The sequence below is a fragment of the Acipenser ruthenus genome, chromosome 2 (genome assembly GCF_902713425.1).
Source record: "Acipenser ruthenus chromosome 2, fAciRut3.2 maternal haplotype, whole genome shotgun sequence".
In the NCBI taxonomy this organism is placed as follows: Eukaryota; Metazoa; Chordata; class Actinopteri; order Acipenseriformes; family Acipenseridae; genus Acipenser; species Acipenser ruthenus.
In genome coordinates, this window is record NC_081190.1 from 104,556,994 (window position 1) to 104,577,554 (window position 20,561).

Consider the following 20,561-nt stretch of genomic DNA (forward strand, 5'->3'; position numbering starts at 1 on the left):
CCCCTGGGCCGGATGAGATCCTCCCAATAGTACTCAAACAAATGAAAGACGTTATTTACAAACTGTTAACCAAGATCATGCAACAGTCTCTTGACACAGGGGTTGTACTGACAGACTGGAGAATTGCGAACGTAATACCGATCCACAAAAAGGGAGACAAAACTGAACCAGGTCACTACAGACCAATAAGCCTGACTTCTATTATATGTAAACTTATGGAAACTATAATAAGATCCAAAATGAAAAATTACCTATATGGTAACTGTCGTGCTTTGTAAGATGTGTATTAATTAAACACACAGGGGCAGGAGTTCCGTTAAACTTCAGATATCTTTTATCTGTTACGTTCTTGTAAAGTACACATGCACTTGCATTCACTTGTGTAGATTCAACAATCAACCACTAGGAGGTGTACATAGAATTAGCATCAATCTGCATCAGCAGATTCGCCATAACATACTGTATATAACAGTAACAGTATCCTGGGAGACAGTCAGCGTGGTTTTAGAAAAGGGAGATCAAAGTCTCACATAAAAGATCAATTCTCAGTAGGGATTCAAGGAAATGCATGCACATGGATTAGGGAGTGGTTAACATGCAGAAAACAGAAAGTACTGATTAGAGGAGAAGCCTCAAAATGGAGCGAGGTAACCAGTGGAGTGTTAAATTTGCACATGACACAAAAACTGGAGGAGTGGCAAACACCGTTACAGCAGCAAAGGTCATTCAAAATGATCTAGACAGCATTCAGAACTGGGCAGATACATTGCAAATGGCATTAAATGGAGAAAAGTGTAAGGTACTGCACGCAGGCAATAAAAATGTGCATTATAAATATCATAAGGGATATACTGAAATTGAAGAAGGAATCTATGAAATAGACCTAGGAGTTTATTTTGACTCAGAAATGTCTTCATCTAGACAATGTCGGGAAGCTATAAAAAAAAGGCCAACAAGTGTTGAATTTAAATCAAGGGAAGTAATGTTAAAACTTTACAATGCATTAGTTAGACCTCATCAAGAATATTATGCTCAGTTCTGGTCACCTCGCTACAAAAAAGATATTGCTCCTCTAGAAAGAGTGCAAAGAAGAGCGACCAGAATTATTCCTGGTTTAAAAGGCATATGATATGCAGACAGGCTAAAATAATTTAACCTATTCAGTCTAGAAGAATGAAGACTATGCGGCGATCTGATTCAAGCATTCAAAATTCTAAAAGGCATTGACAATGTCGACCCAAGGGACTTTTTCAACCTGAAAAAAGAAACAAGGACCATGGGTCACAAATGGAGATTAGATAAAGGGGCATTCAGAAAAGAAAATAGGAGGCACTTTTTTACACAGAGAATTGTGAGGGTCTGGAATCAACTCCCCAGTAATGTTGTTGAAGCTGACACCCTGGGATCCTTCAAGAAGCTGCTTGATGAGATTCTGGGATCAATAAGCTACCAACAACCAAAACGAGCAAGATGGGCTGAATGGCCTCTTCTCGTTTGTAAACTTTCTTATGTTCTTACACAGTGTCAGTTCCTTATTGTTGTAGTACAAAGTGCCACCTATTGATTGAAATTTACTGTGCTGCTGTATCAGTAATTTTGATAATACTACGCGTAAATAAACTACCACTCTCTGACCTTTTCCCTAGCATTATCATCTCCAAAATGAAACAGTATCTAGAGAACCCATGAACATAGGATCCAAAGACAAATGCTAAATCAGGGCTGAGACAACTGGTTAATGTGCCTCTAGTCTGTTGTTCACTCTCTTGTTGTAACTTGAAAAGTATATCGAAGCAAATCTTGCAAGTGGGGGTCTATCAAACTTCAACACACAAAATAATCTATATTTGTTCTTCTTCTGAGAAGAGAATTATGATGATTATAATGCATTCCTGTACAAGGTAATTACCCAAACCTTAAATATTGGGTGTGGATAAAATGACATGATAAAGGTTCTGACTATCAGTCTACAAACCCTATAACTTAGGGTCACATGGGGAACATTTTATTAGACATTTTGTCGCATTAAGGGAAGAGATTGAAAGAGACACAAAGTTGTGTGAGGACACATTCATTTAATCTGTCTGGCAACAGCATTAGATGCTGTACTTACATAGATACCATTCCAATTACGTCCTGTCCTTGACAACAGAATAATGTAACATCAAACCAAACCGGGAAAGATTTATACAGTCTAGTGGCAAAAAACATTACATACATGAATTTTAAAATACAGTAATTGCTGTTGTCAATAGGACAGCCCTGATTGAAGTACAAGGTGTTGCAAACCTGTATTATATATACATAAACATGAACAATGGGAGCTCTAAGGTTTTATAAGTGTTGTTAACAGTAAACTGAAGGGGTGTTTTTAGTGTGAAAACGCCCAACAGTAAAGTGAGTACCCCCACACTAAATTTGGTCAAATGCCATTGTGACAGGATGGCTGTGCGGTGACATCCTTATAATCTAGGAGAAAACACACCAGTGCAGAAATAGTGCTGTCAAATTGTGATTGCTTACGTACAGTATATGACAAAATACTATTTAAGAAAGACGATTTCTTCTGTTCGCTGGGAAATAATGCTCAAATTAGCCATTGCAGTTACCTTGCATATTTGTATTTTAAACCTACCTCCATTAGACATGATCTCACAACATTTCAACTTCCCAAGGAGATCAAAATAGGACCCTTGTCTTCAAACACCCAGAATAGTTGGACATGTATTCAGGACATGTCTCACGATGTGTGGAAGTTTGATTAAACAGCTCCAGGTAATACAAGCTGTAATTGATCTTTCTGATATCATCCTAACATTAAACAGGACCAGAAAAGATAGAAGGGAACAGCATATAACGATAAATCAACAGTTTCAAATCAGAGAATTGTATTGTTACTGCTGAGGATAACAAGTTAAGAATAATTTTGTACAATATCACCTTAGGACATGAGATATACTGTTTATATTAACCAGTGTGCTGAAAATCACAGACCTACTGAAAGGTGATCCACAGAATTTAAAATGAACACATTTTCGAATTTCTTTTCTTAACACTAGGTCCACCATTTTTAGCCTCCGGAAATAACTTGTAATATTATGATTTTTGTTGATAGGAAAAGCTTTAGCAGCAGGAATCTTTTTACACAGAGACGCCTCTTGGCACCTGCAGAGTCACAAATGCTGGGAGGTTTTCCTGAGCTTTGTTCTGTGTTTCTGTAGCTTTTGGATGTGCTGTAAATTGTAAGGCTAAATCACAATTCAGTGGCAAATTACTGTTTGCTGGCTCTTTGACACACACTAGACTCATGATAACAGAGTTTTACCACTCCTAACTTTCTTCAATAATGTAATTGTTCTAATCTGTAAATGCTACCATTTAAAATTACCTGCCACACAGGGGTAAATACAGCAAAGTCATTTTTCCCTGTTAAATGGAAGCATTCAATCAAACTTTCCCACAGGCACAGTAATTGTGTGTCCATCTATGCAGTGTATACGGAAGTTTGAGAAGGGCCATAAAACAGAAATCAGGGCTGTATTTTCAGATTGAATCAACCCCTTAGCATGGGCAAATCATAATTATTTAAGAGCGATTGTACTTGAAGACAGACACTAATGCTGCACAAAGTACTTTCACTCTGGGAGAAGTGCACTGCCACAGCCGGTATCCCAATTCACATTTATTGGAGTTAGACGGTAGCTTCATAGATAAAGTCTCTATAAATGAGCAATGGGAGGTAATTCCACCCAAGCAAACGTGGATAACCCTCAGTTGACCCTGCCACTTAACGGTAAAGTATGTGTCAGTCCCCAGGGTAAAAGTTATTAGGTACAGACAGAGCTGAACCTATTTGGAGAAAAACGCAGAGGGTAGCAGATACTTGGTGTGTGTATGGTATGGTTACCAAGCCAAGTCATTGTGATTCATCTAAAACTTCAAAGCACTCAATCAAAAATGCAAGGTAAAACCTGTATGGCCTCCTCTTATTCATAATTGTTTTTATAATTTTAAAGTGTGATTTAATGGTCTTTAACACAGTTTAGGAATAAATCTGAGCCTGCTTTCAAGAGAAAGATCAAAGCATTGGCTTTAACAATGGTCATACAGAGTTTGGCAGCTATAAAAAACAACCCACGATTTATTCAGCCTTTGGGAGATCTCTCATCCTGCACCATATAAAATGTTTTAAGCATAGTGTACAGTGTGTTCTCTTTATAGTTTGTTACAAGTATTGTAAAGTGTTAAGCCATTCAAACTGTGGTTACACTATGAAACGCAGATACATTTGATTTAATCTTCCAGTGTCAAACAGTAACACTAAGATAATCTTTGTTTTGAAGATGAAAGAGCCTGTAAAGATCTGTCTGGAAGGCAGTAAATATTTACAGTATTAGTAGGATGAAAGCTATCAAAACACTACAGATGTTCTTTTGAAAGACTAGACAGGCCTCTCCCCCTCTCTAAGTTTCATTTAAACTGTGTGTCAGATGAGAATGGCATTTTGGTGGACACCTGTGTGACTAATATCCAACCATGAAAGGAAGGAAGTGAAGCACAGCTGTATCTCCCTGTGTCAGATTTTATCTATCACTGATGTGGGAAGTTTTCACACAATACATATAAACTGGGTCTTTATAGGTGAAGTGTTCTAGCGAGGTGTTTCCTGTATTTGTGGGTGATTACACATAAACCATATGTGATGGGAAAAGGGTTCCAGAGTGGGTGTTGTGTGCATGCAAAAGAGGTGTAACTCATGCACCATGTGGTTACAAAGGATTTTTCTTTATAGGGACCTAGACAAATAACGTAAATTCACATTCAGTAACCCTCCTTAGCCGTAGATGGAAGGACCCACATGTAATATATAAACTTACTCAGGCTACTGATAATACTACAAAGAGCCCTGCAGTAGCTTCAATGTCTTTGTGAAAATATAATACATAATCAAAGTAATTAAAAAAGTACCTTCATTTTAGTTAAATATCACAGTTCAATGGACATGCATAACAGTTGAAAAATTATGAAACAGATGTAAATGCATAGCATCATTTTTTGACCTTACTAAATTAAATAAGTCATGGCTAATCGTTATAGAGGGGAAATGGGGCCTAATATATTTTAAATGACTTTGGTGGTGTCCCCTACAAGCCCTCTGTGGGTCATAGTCCACATCCTAGATCCACACGTTCCCTCTGCTTGGCCTACATTTAGTGTAATACTGAACAACTTCACAGGAATATTTCAATGCAAAGACACAGATGCAATTCACATCGCTACTTCAAAGAATGCAGGACTAACTCTGTCTCTTTTCAGCTTTCACTACGCACTTGTGAAATACCTGCCTACAGCCGAAAGCATGAACTATCCAGAATCCAAAACTGACATATTGAGCTTCTGTTATTTCTTCTTCCTCTCAATTTCCATTTTCCTGATCACTGCACGGAAAAGTCATATTTGAACCTCTTTCCTCTGCTCGGCAGTTGAAGGGATTACATTATAAAGGGATTATACTTGAGGTTTGCATTCATGCTCTCCATCTGGTGCATGAGACATATAGATATGCCTGTACTTATACAGTGTTTAACACCTCCTGTATGATAAAGGAAAAAAGATGCATAATGATCTGCTTTAAACTGGGATTACCTAAAGCAAATCCATTGTAAATAAACAATAATACTGTTGTAGAATTGAGCAGACGGAGCAATGCACAGCAACACTGAATGAATCTGAAAGTTAGCTGTTGGGAAAGAAGACTGAATAGGAAAATGATAAAAAAAAAAAAAAAAAAAACTAACTTGCAGTGAAAAAATGCTCTACTAATTGCTGCCTGATTTTCTCAAGATCAACATTTCTGCGTTTCAAGGTATTATTCAATTCTCACGAAGTAATAACCTTTTACATTGTGGAGGGGGGCTGTGTAAGACACTCACTGTAAATAAGTGTATAAGCTCTAAAAGGCTATTCTGTATAACTGTATTCAAGTAGGTAACGTACAACCTCACGTTAGTCGGATTGGCTTATACTGTTGCCAGATAATTCAAGGATTCATTTCATGTTGTGATGTGACATGATTCCATGTGTCATAGATTTATCACAGTATTTTACTTTCAAAATGCTATACTTCTGCTTGGCATCTGTAACCATACCCTGGATCATGGAGACATTTTGTTATATAAATATCACAGACATGCATGTTAAATCATAGAGAGCCAAATGATGTTTCTATACAACAGCCGGCATGCATAACACTTCAAAGTAGAAGGCCCATATTGGCTATTTAGCCTTAAAAAAAGCAGAGGGAATAGGGTTGGCCAAACCTAGTCAATACTTCAAACTCAGCACAGAAACCAGGACCACAGCACACATTAATTAAGTAATTAAAATCTACTAATTAAATGGAGACAGACTTAGTTACCAGCTGCAGAATTTGCACTGTAAAGTAGAGGACACTAAATCCAGTTTTAAATAACTTTAGCATAACAGAGGTAGAAGTGTTAAAGGGACTTGACTAGGAGCTCTTAAAATAAACAAATCCCCCGGGCCGGATGAGATCCTCCCAATAGTACTGAATGAATGATGTTATTTACAAACCGCTAACTAAGATCATGCAACAGTCACTTGAGAAAGGGGTTGTATATCGACAGACTGGAGAATTGCAAACATAATACCAATCACATGCATGTCAACCAGTGAGTGTTCATTCCAGTGAGACCCCTGCTGAAAAACCTTGGGATTGATGAAAAACCTTAACCTAGACCACTAGATGTTGTTTTTTGGGGGGGAGGTCATGTTACGCTTGTCTTCCAATGCTAAGGCCAAACATCGCAGCACCTGGTCATGGCGCCAAGTAAACCGTCCTTGGCTAAGAGCCACCTTACATCCTGTCAAAATGTGCCTTAATGTTGCAGGTGATGAACACAAAGGACATGAGGGATCCTCTCCTACCCAGAGGTTTAGGTTCTGTGGTGATGGGAGAACATCATATGTTGACCTGATGAGGAAACTGATCCTGCTCTGTTCCATTGACCATAGGTCTTGCCAGCCAATCTTGCGTTGTTCCACACTCTCCCATCTCATCCATTCTCCCTGCTTGGCCTGGGAAATGGCCTTTATACACCTCATCCTCTCCTCCTGCTTTTGCACCTCGTTGACTACCAGCTTCCTCCTTTGAGCTGGGGCTGCCTTGTGCCATGTAGGAGGAGCTGAACTGAAACCATGACCCCCTCTTCCATGCTGAACTTGCCCCATGATATCACCAATTCGAAGGGCAGCCTTTGCATCTTCCACAGCTTTCTTTGCCGCCCACTTTCTTCCAGTTTTCAACACAGGTGCTGCCTCCCTTACGCATTTGTCGCGTGACTCTACTAATGTCATTTCCAGTCTGACCTTGGCACACTTAAACTCCTCAGTTAGAGCAGAGACTGGTAGCTGCAGTATTCCTTTACCATAAAGTCCCACTCTGCTGAGGCAGCGTGGAACTCCCAACCATTTCCTGATGTATGAACTGATTAAAGCTTCCAGCTTCTCTACTGTTGTCAAACCTCGTACACAGTCAGTGGCCACAGCAACCTCGGCAGTAGACCAAACTGAAAGCACCAGAGTTTTAGTTTACCTGGTAGAGCGCAGCTGTCTATGCTCTTCAACCCTTCCACTGCTTATTGTCTAACTTCTCCCACACGAACTGTGTCCTTTAGATCCCCGTCGTACCATCTCCCAAGACTCTTCACTGGCTTCTCAGACACTGTTGGTATTGCCTCACCATTAATGAAGAATGTTTTATCTACTACTTTGCCTTTAATTATAGAGATGCTCCTTGATTTAGTGGGCTTGAATTGCATTCGTGCCCATTCAATGTTATTGGTTAATTTGCCCAATAATCGATTAGTGCAGGCTACTGTTGTAGTCATGGTTGTCATGTCATCCATGTATGCTCGAATTGGTGGTAGTCGCATTCCAGAAGCCAAGCGCTCTCCTCCTACTACCCATTTTGATGCCCTAATGATTACTTCCATTGCCATGGTAAAAGCCAGTGGAGAAATGGTGCATCCTGCCATTATTCCAACCTTTAGGCATTGCCATGTAGTGCTGAATTCTGAAGTTGAAAAACTAAATTGCAAATCTTCAAAGTAGGCTTTCACTAAATTTGTTATTGTCATCGGTACCCTGAAAAAATCAAATGCTGCCCAAAGAAGATCATGTGGCACTGAACCATATGCATTAGCCAAATCCAGGAATGTCACATGGAGCTCCTTCCTCTCCTTTTTAGCTGATTGAATTTGTTGCCAGATCACATTGATGTGTTCTAAGCATCCTGGGAAACCTGGAATGCCTGCTTTTTGTATTGAAGTGTCAATGAAGCAGTTCTTTAATAGGTAAGTTGACAATCTCTGAGCAATAATGCTGAAGAAAATCTTGCCTTCTACGTTTAATAGGGAAATAGGACGAAACTGACTGATGCTTGTAGAATCTTTTTCTTTAGGTATAAAGACTCCACCTGCTCGGCGCCATGCTCTTGGTACAACCTGTTTTTCCCATGCCACTTTCATCAATTTCCACAGAATTCGTAGAACTCCTGAAGCACTCTTGTACACTCTGTACGGAACTCCATTAGGCCCTGGAGATGATGAAGCCCTTGCTTTTTTCACAGCTTGCTCTACTTCTTTCCACTTAGGTGCACAGTCCTCCATTTGGTATTCTGGTGGATTGATAGGTGGGATGTCTGAAGGAACTGACATAGGCTCCTGCCTTTTTGAATCTGTATGTGTTTCCTCCAAATATCTCTCCAGCTCAACCTTAGATGCTTTTAGTGTGCCATTCTTCTCACTGGTGAATAACTTCTTTACAAATTTGAATGGGTCTTTATAAAAGTTAGCTCTCGCACGCTCCTTCTTTTTGTAGCGTTTCCGTAGGCGCTCAGCTCTGCGCAATGTTGCAAGCTTATCTTTTATGACCCTTTGTAAGAGATTGAGTCCCTCCTTCTGACTTTGTTCTGCTCTTTTCCATTGGTTCCTCAGCTGTCTCCTTTCTCTAACTAAGCGTTCAATCTCCTGCTGCCGTCTAGACTTTCCAGGAATAGTTTGTACTTTTTCCTTCCTTTTTTCAACTCCAAACCTTTCACTTCCATATGCGTAGATGATGTCCCCAAATTTATCCAGCTTCTTTTGAACTGTTCCACTTAATCTTTCCAATGCAACGCAGAGATCTGTGTTTACTGTGTCCCATGCAGTTTTCTCACAAGCTCTTGGCCATTTAACTCCAGGCTTGTGCCCGTTGAGGTTCTTTTCTCTCTTATGCTGGTTTGTCTGACCGGGTTCACAAGGATCATTAGGTTCATCACTAACTGTGTCCATGCAAGTCCTCCTCACGTCTATGACAGGGGTGCTGATATCCTGCGAACTGTGGTTTGCTTCCTGTCGCTGGATTTCATTCGACTGACTTGACTGACTTCGTAAGAAGTACTGATCAATGCAAGGCCCTTGTCCCTTCTCCCTCAAGCATTTCATTCTCCCTTGATGAATCTTCAAACCCCTGACCGTTGTCGCCTTGCTCCAGCCGCAGACACAAACCTGGAGTTCCATGTCTTTGTTAACTGCAGATCTTGAACTAGTCTTTTGTGAAGTACACTCCATACTCATATCCGTTTCCGTTCCTAAGTCGTTAACTGTGTTGTCCAACGTTGAGTCATCTTCCGCCCCCGCTCTCGCAGACTCTAGGGGTATTTTTCTCTTTAATTTCTTAGAAGCCTTGGGCGGGTGTCTCCAGCATCCTGTAAACACAGAGCTGGATACTGCCGACAAGGGTAGCTAACCCTTATCAGCCCCAATGGGGTCTCTTTCCTCCTGTCAGCTGTCTCTCCAGGCTGTCACAAGGTCTTTCCCTTGTTGCCAGCTGCACTATTCACAGCAGTCACTGGACGTATCCAGATCTTCATGATTTCCATTACACGAGAGTAGATGTTAAAACTTCATGCTGATTTGAACTCGGTTCTCGCCAAGATAAGCACCAACTAAGACGTAGCTTTACAGTAAACTAATGTGATCCATATGTGTCTCCATCCATTTACGTTTCCTTCCATATGATGATGTAGATATCCTTCTGTCTGGTGTTAATGGCTGAAGTGTAATGCTGGCTCCAGGGATCAGCTTATTTTGCCTCCCTGGCGCATCAGCACACACAACAGCTGCGATGCTGGCTCCGGGGATCAACCACAGTGCGGCCTTCCCAGCGCATCAGCATGACAACCGTCTGGATTGAGCTAAGTAGGGTACATCTCTGTCTGCTTTTGCTCCTCTTGTGGAGCCAAAATAAAATAAGTAAAACAAAGAAATACTCTGGGTACACCACACACTAAAAAAAAAAAAAAACATTTAACAGTGAATGTTTATATGTGATCTGGTTTAACATGTAAATCATTCAAAAATAATCTACACATATTTCTTAGTAAATACTGAGAAAATGTGTTTAATATACTTTTTTTTATTGATTTTCAGTTTTAATAAAATCTTCAGTTCATGTGTGAATGTGATTATTATTATTATTGGTCAACATTATTAAAACAAAGAAGTGTCATTTTACAGAAATACAAAACCAGTGTGTGGCGCTCCCCGTCACTTTGACTAAAATGAAGGTGAAATAAAGAGAGACAGACATACCATCAAATTCCAATTGTTCTGTTATTTCTTACCATATGGTGTACTTCTTTGTATTGTCTTTATAACCACTGACACTGGCATCATAAAGAACATTATATATTTTTACTTTAATAATTAAATTCTCATTGATGTCCATTTCTCTTTTATTTCTGTGGTCATTTCTGTGTGAACTAGACAGTGACAGTCAGACAGCCTCTCCTTCGACTCTGTCCGAGTAATGAATGACGTGTTGTGTACTGAAACATAGAAGGCTCACGCAGAGAAACCGTTAGCTTGAGACAACAAGGCAGTTCTATCTTTGGAGTAAGGGGGGAGTTCGCGTAGCAGCTACAGGAATATAGAATGGTAATGTACACCTCTTCATGGTGACCCCCCCCCTAAAAAAAAATGAAACAATACGCCTGGACAGTTGTATTGGATTTATCGCTGTATCATGTATAAAGGGTTTCCCAGCCTCGCAAACAATTACAAACTTATGCACAAATGTGAGAATTCATTGCATGGCCGTGAGACTCAAAATTGTGAAAACCTGTGAGTTTCACGAGTAAACCTTGAGGCTTGACATGCATGCAATCCACAAAAAGGGAGACAAAACCGAACCAGGTAACTACAGACCAATAAGCCTGACTTCTATTATATGGAAACTTATGGAAATTAACTAACTAACTAACCTGATTGATTTTTTTGAGGATGCAACATTGACAATGGATAATTGCAAAGCATACGACATGGTTTATTAAGATTTCCAGAAAGCTTTTTACAAAGTCCTGCATAAAAGATTCATTCTCAAACTGAATGCAGTAGGGATTCAAGGAAATGCATGCACATGGATTAGGGAGTGGTTAACATGTAGAAAACAGAAAGTACTGATTAGAGGAAAAACCTAAAAATGGAGTGAGGTAACCAGTGGAGTAACACATGGATCAGTATTAGGTCCTCTACTCTTCCTAATCTACATTAATGACTTAGATTCTGGTATAGTAAGCAAACTTGTTAAATTTGCAGATGACACAAATAGGAGGAGTGGCAAACACCATTGCAGCAGCAAAGGTCATTCAAAATGATCTAGACAGCATTCATAACTGGGCAGGCACATGGCAAATGACATTTAATAGAGAAAAGTGTAAGCTACTGCATGCAGGCAATAAAAATGTACATTATAAATATCATATGGGAGACACTGAAATTGAAGAAGGAATTTATGAAAAAGATCTAGGAGTTTATGTTGACTCAGAAATGTCCTCATCTAGACAATGTGGGGAAGCTTTAAAAAAGGCCAACAAAATGCTCAGATATATAGTGAAAAGTGTTGAATTTAAATCAAGGGAAGTAGTGTTAAAACTTCACAATGGATTAGTAAGACCTCATTTAGAGTATTGTGTTCAGTTCTGGTCACCTCGCTACAAAAAGGATATTGCTGTTCTAGAAAGAGTGCAAAGAAGAGCAACCAGAATTATTCCTGGTTTAAAAGGCATGTCATATGCAGACAGGCTAAACTAATTGAATCTATTCAGTCTAGAACAAAGAAGACTATGCGGCAATCTGATTCAAGCATTCAAAATTCTAAAAGGCATAGACAATGTCAACCCAGGGGACTTTTTCGACCTGAAAAAAGAAACAAGGACCAGGGGTCACAAATGGAGATTAGATAAAGGGGCATTCAAAACAGAAAATATTAGGCACTTTTTTACACAGAGAAGTGTGGGAGTCTGGAACCAGCTCCCCAGTAATGTTGTTGAAGCTGACACCCTGGGATCCTTCAAGAAGCTGCTTGAGGAGATGCTGGGATCAATAAGCTACTAACAACCAAACGAGCAAGATGGGCCGAATGGCCTCCTCCGTTTGTAACCTTTCTTATGTTCTTAAATAAAATTAAACAACTGTATATCAACAGCATGTGGTACAGTATTATTAGCATTTTTATGTTTAAGTACTGTATGTTTAGTTTGCTGTATAGAAGAAGATGGTAATACGTTGAAATCTATTTTATATTAAGAAAGAATAGTGCGTAGTTTGTTATGTTCAGCCAAGTTTTTTTTTTTTTTTTTTTAAACGCATAGTGGTTACATTCGTGTGGTGATCTGTTTTTAATTTGTATTATTGATAGACAGAAATGCTTTTCTTGCCAATTATTCCTGAATTCACGACAATGTCAACTCCATTTCTGCCAAGTCCCTTTGAAGTGATATAAAGCAGGTTTCACTGCATACAAAACAGAGGCAATCTTTAAGCTCGGTGTGTGTAGACTGCAGGTGAAACTAGCTGCAGGCCCAGTTTAATATTGGAAAAAGATCAAATTTAGTATTTTCTTTTTTTTTTCTGGTGCAGAGGGAAGCATGGTATAAGCCAGTGCTATTGAGTACTTTAAATTGTATTAATTAGGACTTAGCTTCTCTGCAAGTATTAAAGCTGTATTTTCATACCTTTCATACATTCAAGACGGTCTAGTGTTAAATCACACCTAGTTCATACAGATATTTTCTAGAAATAAAGGAAATTGACTGAGGCTGGGTATACTGCAGAGCTTCAAGACCCACAACACCCCAGGTCTAATATCTAATTCTAAACTTTACATTATTGTCTTTCCTCAAGACGGATAAGAGAAAAAATACAAATACCATAAACAAAGCTGTTGTAGAAAGAAATGGTTCTTTTGGGTTGAATGTACTCTGTTGGTATCGTGCACAAGTTTTGCATCTGGAAACCAGAGACTTTTTCAATTACAGTTTAAATTACCTTAAAAAAATATCCCCACTCAAAATGGCACACTGCTAGGGCAGTCTAAAAGATAACTCCACTCAACACAGAAGACAATTTAGCTGGGCTGGGCTGGGCATATCCCTATATAACTGTCGTACAAGACACTGAAAATATTGAATTAGTTACAGGAGTGTTGTCTTTTTTGAAATGTTATTTAGTGCTGAAATAGTTTACTGGAAAAAAATGGTGTGTGTGTGTGTGTGTGTGTGTATTTAAAGAATACATATGAACAGGTAATCAGTTATGGACTCTTTCTATTGGCTCACAAGTAGGCTAATAATTATGAAGTATTTGTATTAAAACTACATTTTGTTAATAGAAACTGTTGGAAGATAATCTGTCTAATCCAATTCATTTTACTGTACGCTGCCATCTGCAAAAGACAAAATCGGATTCCTCTTCGAAAAACCAAAGGTTATTTAATTTTTTAGGCTCCTTCGTAGTCCCAAATGTGCTAGGAAAAATATTGACATGCCATGCTGGTTATGGATTATTTACATATTTGTCACTTGGATGAGACTAGTGTATGCTCACTGAACACTAATTAGAGAAGACTCCTGCTGAGGAGACTGTGGATTTCTTTCCCCGATGTGAATATTAAAATACAACAGGGGCTATTTTGGTACTTCATAAACAGGGCTTGCATAATGTACCAGGCAAGCCCCACTTGAAACACCCCATTGAAGCATTACCAACTTTAATAGCCAGGGTCCCCGAGGACAGGAGCAAAATTTCGATTCTGAATAGTATCCAGAGTAGTCGACCAACACACACACACACACACACACACACATGCACACACGCACGCACACACGCACACACACACACATGCACACACACAATGTATACTCTCAAGTTGTTTTTTACAGGTCAAATGGGGAAATAAAGCTTCTAAGACCAATAAGCACAGTTTGTAAGTCCTCTAATATCAGACAGTGACAAGAAACCGGTTTATGGGCATGGTGACAGTCCAGTTTAAATAAGCACTCATTCTTGATTATCAATCATCCTCTTCAAGACATCAGTCCTATTCCGCTATCCATCAAAATGACATGGCTGAGAACATGAATAAGAGGCACACTGACAGTTCCACACAAACCACAGCCATTCAAAAACAATGAAATCAGTCATTCAAGATGTGTACCTGTACTATTAATTTATGATACTATTTTCAATAAGAGCCCTGTCGACTAACACCAGAGACAGGTACAGACAAGCGCTGCTAAAGGGGGTACTCATTTGGTTCAGTCCTCTGCCTCCAAGCAGCCGATAGGCCATGTGCAGCATTTGTGAAGTCACCGAGGAGCACATTCATTAGATAACTAAATATCGAATTACAACTCAAAGGGGTATAGTGTGCTAAAATAGTACTACTGAATTGACTATCAGATGGGGTCTTAAACGATTCATATAACGTGAAATTAAAAAGGTATTCCCAACTAAAGAGGCAAGCTTGCCGTAAAAGCCATGAATACATTTGAAACACGGCATGAAAAACCTCAACAAGCAGAAAACAAAACACAGATCTAGTGCCGAAAATGCATTCACAGAACAGGAGCAAGTGCGGCGTGGAGGAAGAACCTCAGGACTTGAGACTAGAAGTGCTTTGTGAGTGCATGGTTTTTCCTCTTGACTCATGGAGAGCCACCCTCACGGCTTTTTAACTGAATCGGAATGCTGTGATTCGTGTTCTTGTAGATAGAAATGCAGCTGTAAAAAAATGCATCGTAGCCCAACTCCCAGCAGCAGCACGGAGCTCTAATTTTCAGCTAACCGTAAATCGTGCTTCTACCAGGGGAATCTACTCGCTGATCTGTCCTTAGCAGTACGGCTTCCGAAAACGGAGATAGTCCCGGTGACTAGATTGTAGTGCGGCGGATAGATCATGGTCTTAAGGGTAAAAACAGTCCCTAAAGACTGAAAACCTTTTAAATTCAGATGTATTATTTATTTATTTATTTATTTATTTATTTATTATTATTTTACAATAAAGGAGACATAAATGACGGTTAAATGTGATTAAAACTTATTAAGCTGTATTTGTTTGACACGAGCGAACTGCGTTGTGTAGGCCTACTGTTCTCAAATAACGCAGTTTTTCTTTATAATAACCATATGTCATCATTTGTCTACGATGCGATTTTATTTGAGACACCTTTGGAACAAGTGTGATACGCTTTCGGTTTGCCAGTATGAAACCAATTGGTTCATCGAATTTAATGAAGTGCGGCTCTAATGTGTATTTAATTTCAAATGAGTTTGGCATGCCTCTGGAGCATCCGTCTGAAACTGGCCTTACAAGCTTACCAGCGCCATTAATCAATAAAACAAACAAACTTACTTTTTTTACTTCAAATATTACAAATAGTCCCCTGTTGTAAAAAATATATATATTCATGTTAGTTCAACTCGAGTTAGTCTTCGCCATCCGGACGGCTATTGTTCAAATAGAGCTGCAGCATTTGGAATGGCACCGCCTCCCTAATGTGCTTGCCGGTTGATCCACTTTGTATAGAGGATTGTCGGCTTTTACACACATTTTGACAAAATTTGAAACAGTTTCACGCTGTTCTTTGGTAGTTGTAAGACGCTGAAATGATCCAAACACGTTTCCTTGCATTCAATTTATGTTTAGCGCTTCCCATGTGTTCTACAATGGTCTACCTACGAGTGTAACAGCACATTACCATCGACGTGAAATTCGTCCTTGTCAAACTCGTTGACCTGATCTTTAGGGGTGATTTTTATTGTTTTCGGCATCTTTGAACAGCTCTGAATAGTGAAATAAACTGAACTTGAATACCGGAAGCAGTTTTATTAGACAGGTGTGTTTATGTAAATTTAAAGCAAAGTTTATATATTATATGTGTACTGATTTGGTTATTATCAAACAAACACAAAAAAACCTTGCATGTTTTTTGCCCCTCCCCAAGTGTAAAACTAAAAAATCTCAGAAAAAATAGAAAATCTGTGTTTTTCCGTGTTATAGAAAATCCACATTTTTCAGTGTTATTTAGCAAACAGATTCCTGGGATCCCTGCTAATCATCCACCAGTGACTGACTGGTGCATCACTGGCCTCCTCTGTCTCTACTAAATCCTCATGTCTACATCTCATTCACAAAAAGAGTGTAGCTCATAGAGGGGAAATCACATGTTTTGCCACTGAGTCAGCCCTGCCCACACACTAACTTACAGACCTTACTCTGGTCCAAGGTCACGAACAAGTGTTTGAATTTATTTCTTTGAAGAAAGATACAGATCTATTCAAAGAAATTGATTTTTTTTTCTATTTTTGAAGGCAAAGGACTGAAAAACACCTGCTGTTTATGCCATTTTCACACTTTTTTAAATAAATTTAGTAGTTGCCAATTATTTTTTATTATTTTTTCCCCAATTTAGAATATCCAATTATTATTTAAGCTCAGCTCACCACTACCACCGCTGCACTGACTTGGGGTTGGCGAAGATGAACACACGCTGCCCTCCGAAGCGTGTGCTGTCTTGTGCTTCTTTTCACACTGCAGAATCACCATGCAGCCACCTTGGAGCTACAGCATCGGAGGACAACACAGTTTACAGGCAATCACGCACCCGGCCAGACTACAGGGGTCGCTGGTGCACGGTGAGCCGAGGACACCCTGGCCGACCTAACCCCCCCCCCCCCCCGGGCGGCTCTTGGACAATTGTGCACCACCCTCTGGGAACTCCCGTCCACAGTTGGCAATGGAATAGCCTGGACTCGAACCGGCGACGTCCAGGCTATAGGGCGCATCCTGCACTCCACGTGGAGCGCCTTTACCAGATGCGCCATTCAGGAGCTCCTTTTTTTCTGTTTATTTGCTGGAAAATATTTAGGCTAACTTTAATCAGTTTCAATAAAAACATGTGTTTGAGTTAAATCATCCATAGGCATAAGAACAAAGCCCTCCTTTTTTGAGTTTACCACTTTCCACACATGAAAGCACATGAGCGTATTTGAGACCATTTGGCATTTGCCTTCATTAAAGAGATAAAGACATTTGTCATAAAAGCAGCCCAAAACGACAGTAAGGACATGGCAACATATTGAACAGTTAAGTGCTCAAAGATGGGGTTGGACTGAGCTCAGATTCAGTAAAGCTGCAGAATGCAGTGCCAATGAGGAAGGCAGAGTTTATTAAATGGGTTTGAAGTTGAAAGCTGTGTGTACTGTATGGAGGGGTACACACATAGCTCTTAGACAGCATTTGACAACATTTCATACACTGCCCTCCATTATGTATTGGGACTGTACTGGGAGGCTGGGAGTACCAATGCAGTACATGAAGAGTAGTGTATTTGGACATCTGAATACTTGAGGTGTGAATTTTGAGACTGCCAGCAAATAGATTACACCATTTATGTAGCCACGCCCCTAGGGAGGGACTTCCATGGGTTAAGCAAAAAACAAGAGAATAAAGGGACTGGGAGTTACAGAGAGCATGAAGTGGCAGTGTCTTTCTTTCTCCGTACTAACACAACAAATACATGTCTACTGGGGAAGGGGCTGTAACCCTCTTTAAATCTGGCAGAGGCACCACATCACACAGAGCTGAAGTGACTTGTGTTCTGCCCAATCCACATTTAGTTCCACTTACTAGAATTGAAATATGACATCCCATCACATAGGTCTACTGTGCCACTATGAATTGATGGTTATTTTTAGTTTGCAAATGGGTTGTGTAAATCAATAAATTTATTTCTCAAGTCCTTGAAATAGCAATTAATTGAGTGCATCACAACAGGCTGACTAAACACTTAAAACTATTTAAAGTCTGTTTTATTAAGTGAGCCATTGCCAGTTAAGCCAGATTTATGACAGGGTGAAATGTGTTCAAGGAGCTAGTCTTGAGACAGGCATGAGCCTTGGACACATTCCATTTCTGTTATTTCTGAAGTCAACTTCCATATGACAGAGATTCATTTAACAGCACACTCTTTCAGCTTTTGGCAAAGCAATCATATACACCATTGTAGATGCTTATACTGCACTTATGACAGGCTTTGTTTCTACGCTTACACTATTTCATTCATAATGTCTTATATGAAACGCTGACCTTTTTGACCAAGGATGTGTTTGTAAAGCAAGTAACAAGCAATCAACAGCAGAATCATACAATTGCTCGTGTGGGTGGTGAGTAGCAGCATACTGTGCATGTGCGCTGCATGTACAACGATGGTGGTAAAAAAAAATTAATAAATTGTTCGCAAACTAGAATTAATAATTTAAAACAAATCCAGAATTATTAATTTAAAACATTGAATATGTAAACTCTATGGCAGCTGTAAATTAAATAGGTTTATTCTGCAAAAACTTTGAATTAAAGATTAGGGAAATTCCCTCCTAACACATTAACGGCTTTCATCTCGATACCGATACAGAGTAATGCAAAGGGAAAAAGACGGCGGGGGAAAGCAAGGAAGAAAGCTGCCTAGAATCAAGATAACTCGTGGATGAAAATATCTGAAAAACAAAATAAAGTCCCTTTTTTGATATTAATGTCTTCATTTGATCTTTTTTCATTTGTTCAGCGATATTATCACCAAACCAACATCAAATTGTGTTTCTAAGTGTCACCACAGTTCGAATGCGCACAGAGCAATACGACAGTGATTATAACGGGTTGCATGTTCAGTACATTTATAAATAAAAAAAATAATAATAAAAACATTTAACAGTCACCCACGACTGCTTACTTGTATAACAGTTTGTTGCTAAGGACGACCCTTGGGAATATTGAAATTGGAAGTACCGTATTGGGATTCGGTTTGGGAATTACATAGGCACCCTGGGCTGGAAGCTATTTCTATAGTATAGGGTTCAATATTTATTGACGAGGTCAGGATTCTACTAAGTACATCAATGGTTGAAATACTTCCCAAATGGCCGTTTGTAAATGTGTTTGCGCAGTGTGTAAGGGCTGGATTAATTTATTGCCAAAAATTGCGGTTCCGATAAAGCAACAGGTGCCTCTTTTGTAGCACCCCAACTACCTAACAATTGCACAATATAACCCTAATCTTCACATTCGAATATATCCAATCCATCCGGGAGTTCTATGAAAACACAGATTCCTGACGCTTTGTCTTGTATTGCGCTAGTGAAACCTGTTCGCGTGGAAAACAAGCTTTAGAACAACGGGTGCACAACTAAACGTACACAGGCAAAGCCAGGTCTCCCGCATATCGCACAGCTACTGCATTGTTATTTACAAATCCTGGATGCGACAACTAACTTACACACTTACATCATTAAGCGATGTTGTTAAAAAATAACGTTCTAGGATTTAAATTGGTAAATAATGTGATTTTTGTGAGCAAAGTAACTTACTAATTAAGCTTTCAAGTTTAGACTTTTTTTTTTTTTTTTTTTTTTTTTTACATTTTTATTTTTGGATAATGTTTTATGGACACAGTCCAGGGTGCTGAAAGCGTAAGCGGGTGTCAAGCCCATATTGCACTGTCTAGTCGTGATCTTTCTGCATAGTAGTTACATTATGGTTGTATTTGCTAACACACAGTCGTTAAAAGGAACAGTGTGTGTAAAATATTGAGACTGCTTACATGCAGCGTACTAATGTATGGTGACTAGTAGTGTCTGTCAATTAAGGAAACTCAATGCCGGTATCGTGTGCATTTGCAATAGCAATGCATTATCTGGAGGCTTGACAGGGGTAAATGTACAGATGTATACTTACACTGCTGTTCTCCCCGGTCCAATGCACCATTGCTTGGTTATGTGTAGCGTCTCCTTTCAACACGAATGAGCTGCTGAGCAGGGCGACTTTATCTTGGGATAGGGCGACTTTATCTTGGGATAGGGCTCTGCTGAAGCGTGCGGCTCCCGTACGAGCAAGCTCTCCATCGACAGCAACGCTTCTTCCAAGCACACCGCCGCGGCTGTCAAGAAACCGATCCTCGCCGGTTCGTTTTAGAAAACCGCTGTCACTCTTCACGGATCCCAGCAATGACATCCACACTGAAGCCAACACGAAGCCGAAGTGAAGGTTAATGGAAAGGGTCCCTTTTGGAAAAAGAGATGCCCCACTTTGCGCCATGATAGCGCTTTATCTGATACTGACAGAGCCTGTGATGTGAATGGTAGATAGATGCACTGTAAGAAGAG

At 39.5% G+C, this 20,561-nt stretch overlaps 1 protein-coding gene across 2 annotated transcripts in view; it reads right to left on the bottom strand.

The window, feature by feature from the left end:
• Window positions 1–20,551, bottom strand: part of LOC117408305 (VPS10 domain-containing receptor SorCS2-like) — a 259,841-nt gene extending 239,290 nt beyond the window's left edge. For both annotated transcript variants that reach the window (XM_034013192.3, XM_034013191.3), the window contains exon 1: window positions 20,134–20,551. In XM_034013192.3, coding sequence (XP_033869083.3) covers window positions 20,134–20,493 — 360 coding nt within the window. In that variant the 5' untranslated portion in view covers window positions 20,494–20,551. The remainder of the gene's footprint in view (window positions 1–20,133) is intronic.
• Between the last annotated feature and the right edge of the window lie 10 nt (window positions 20,552–20,561).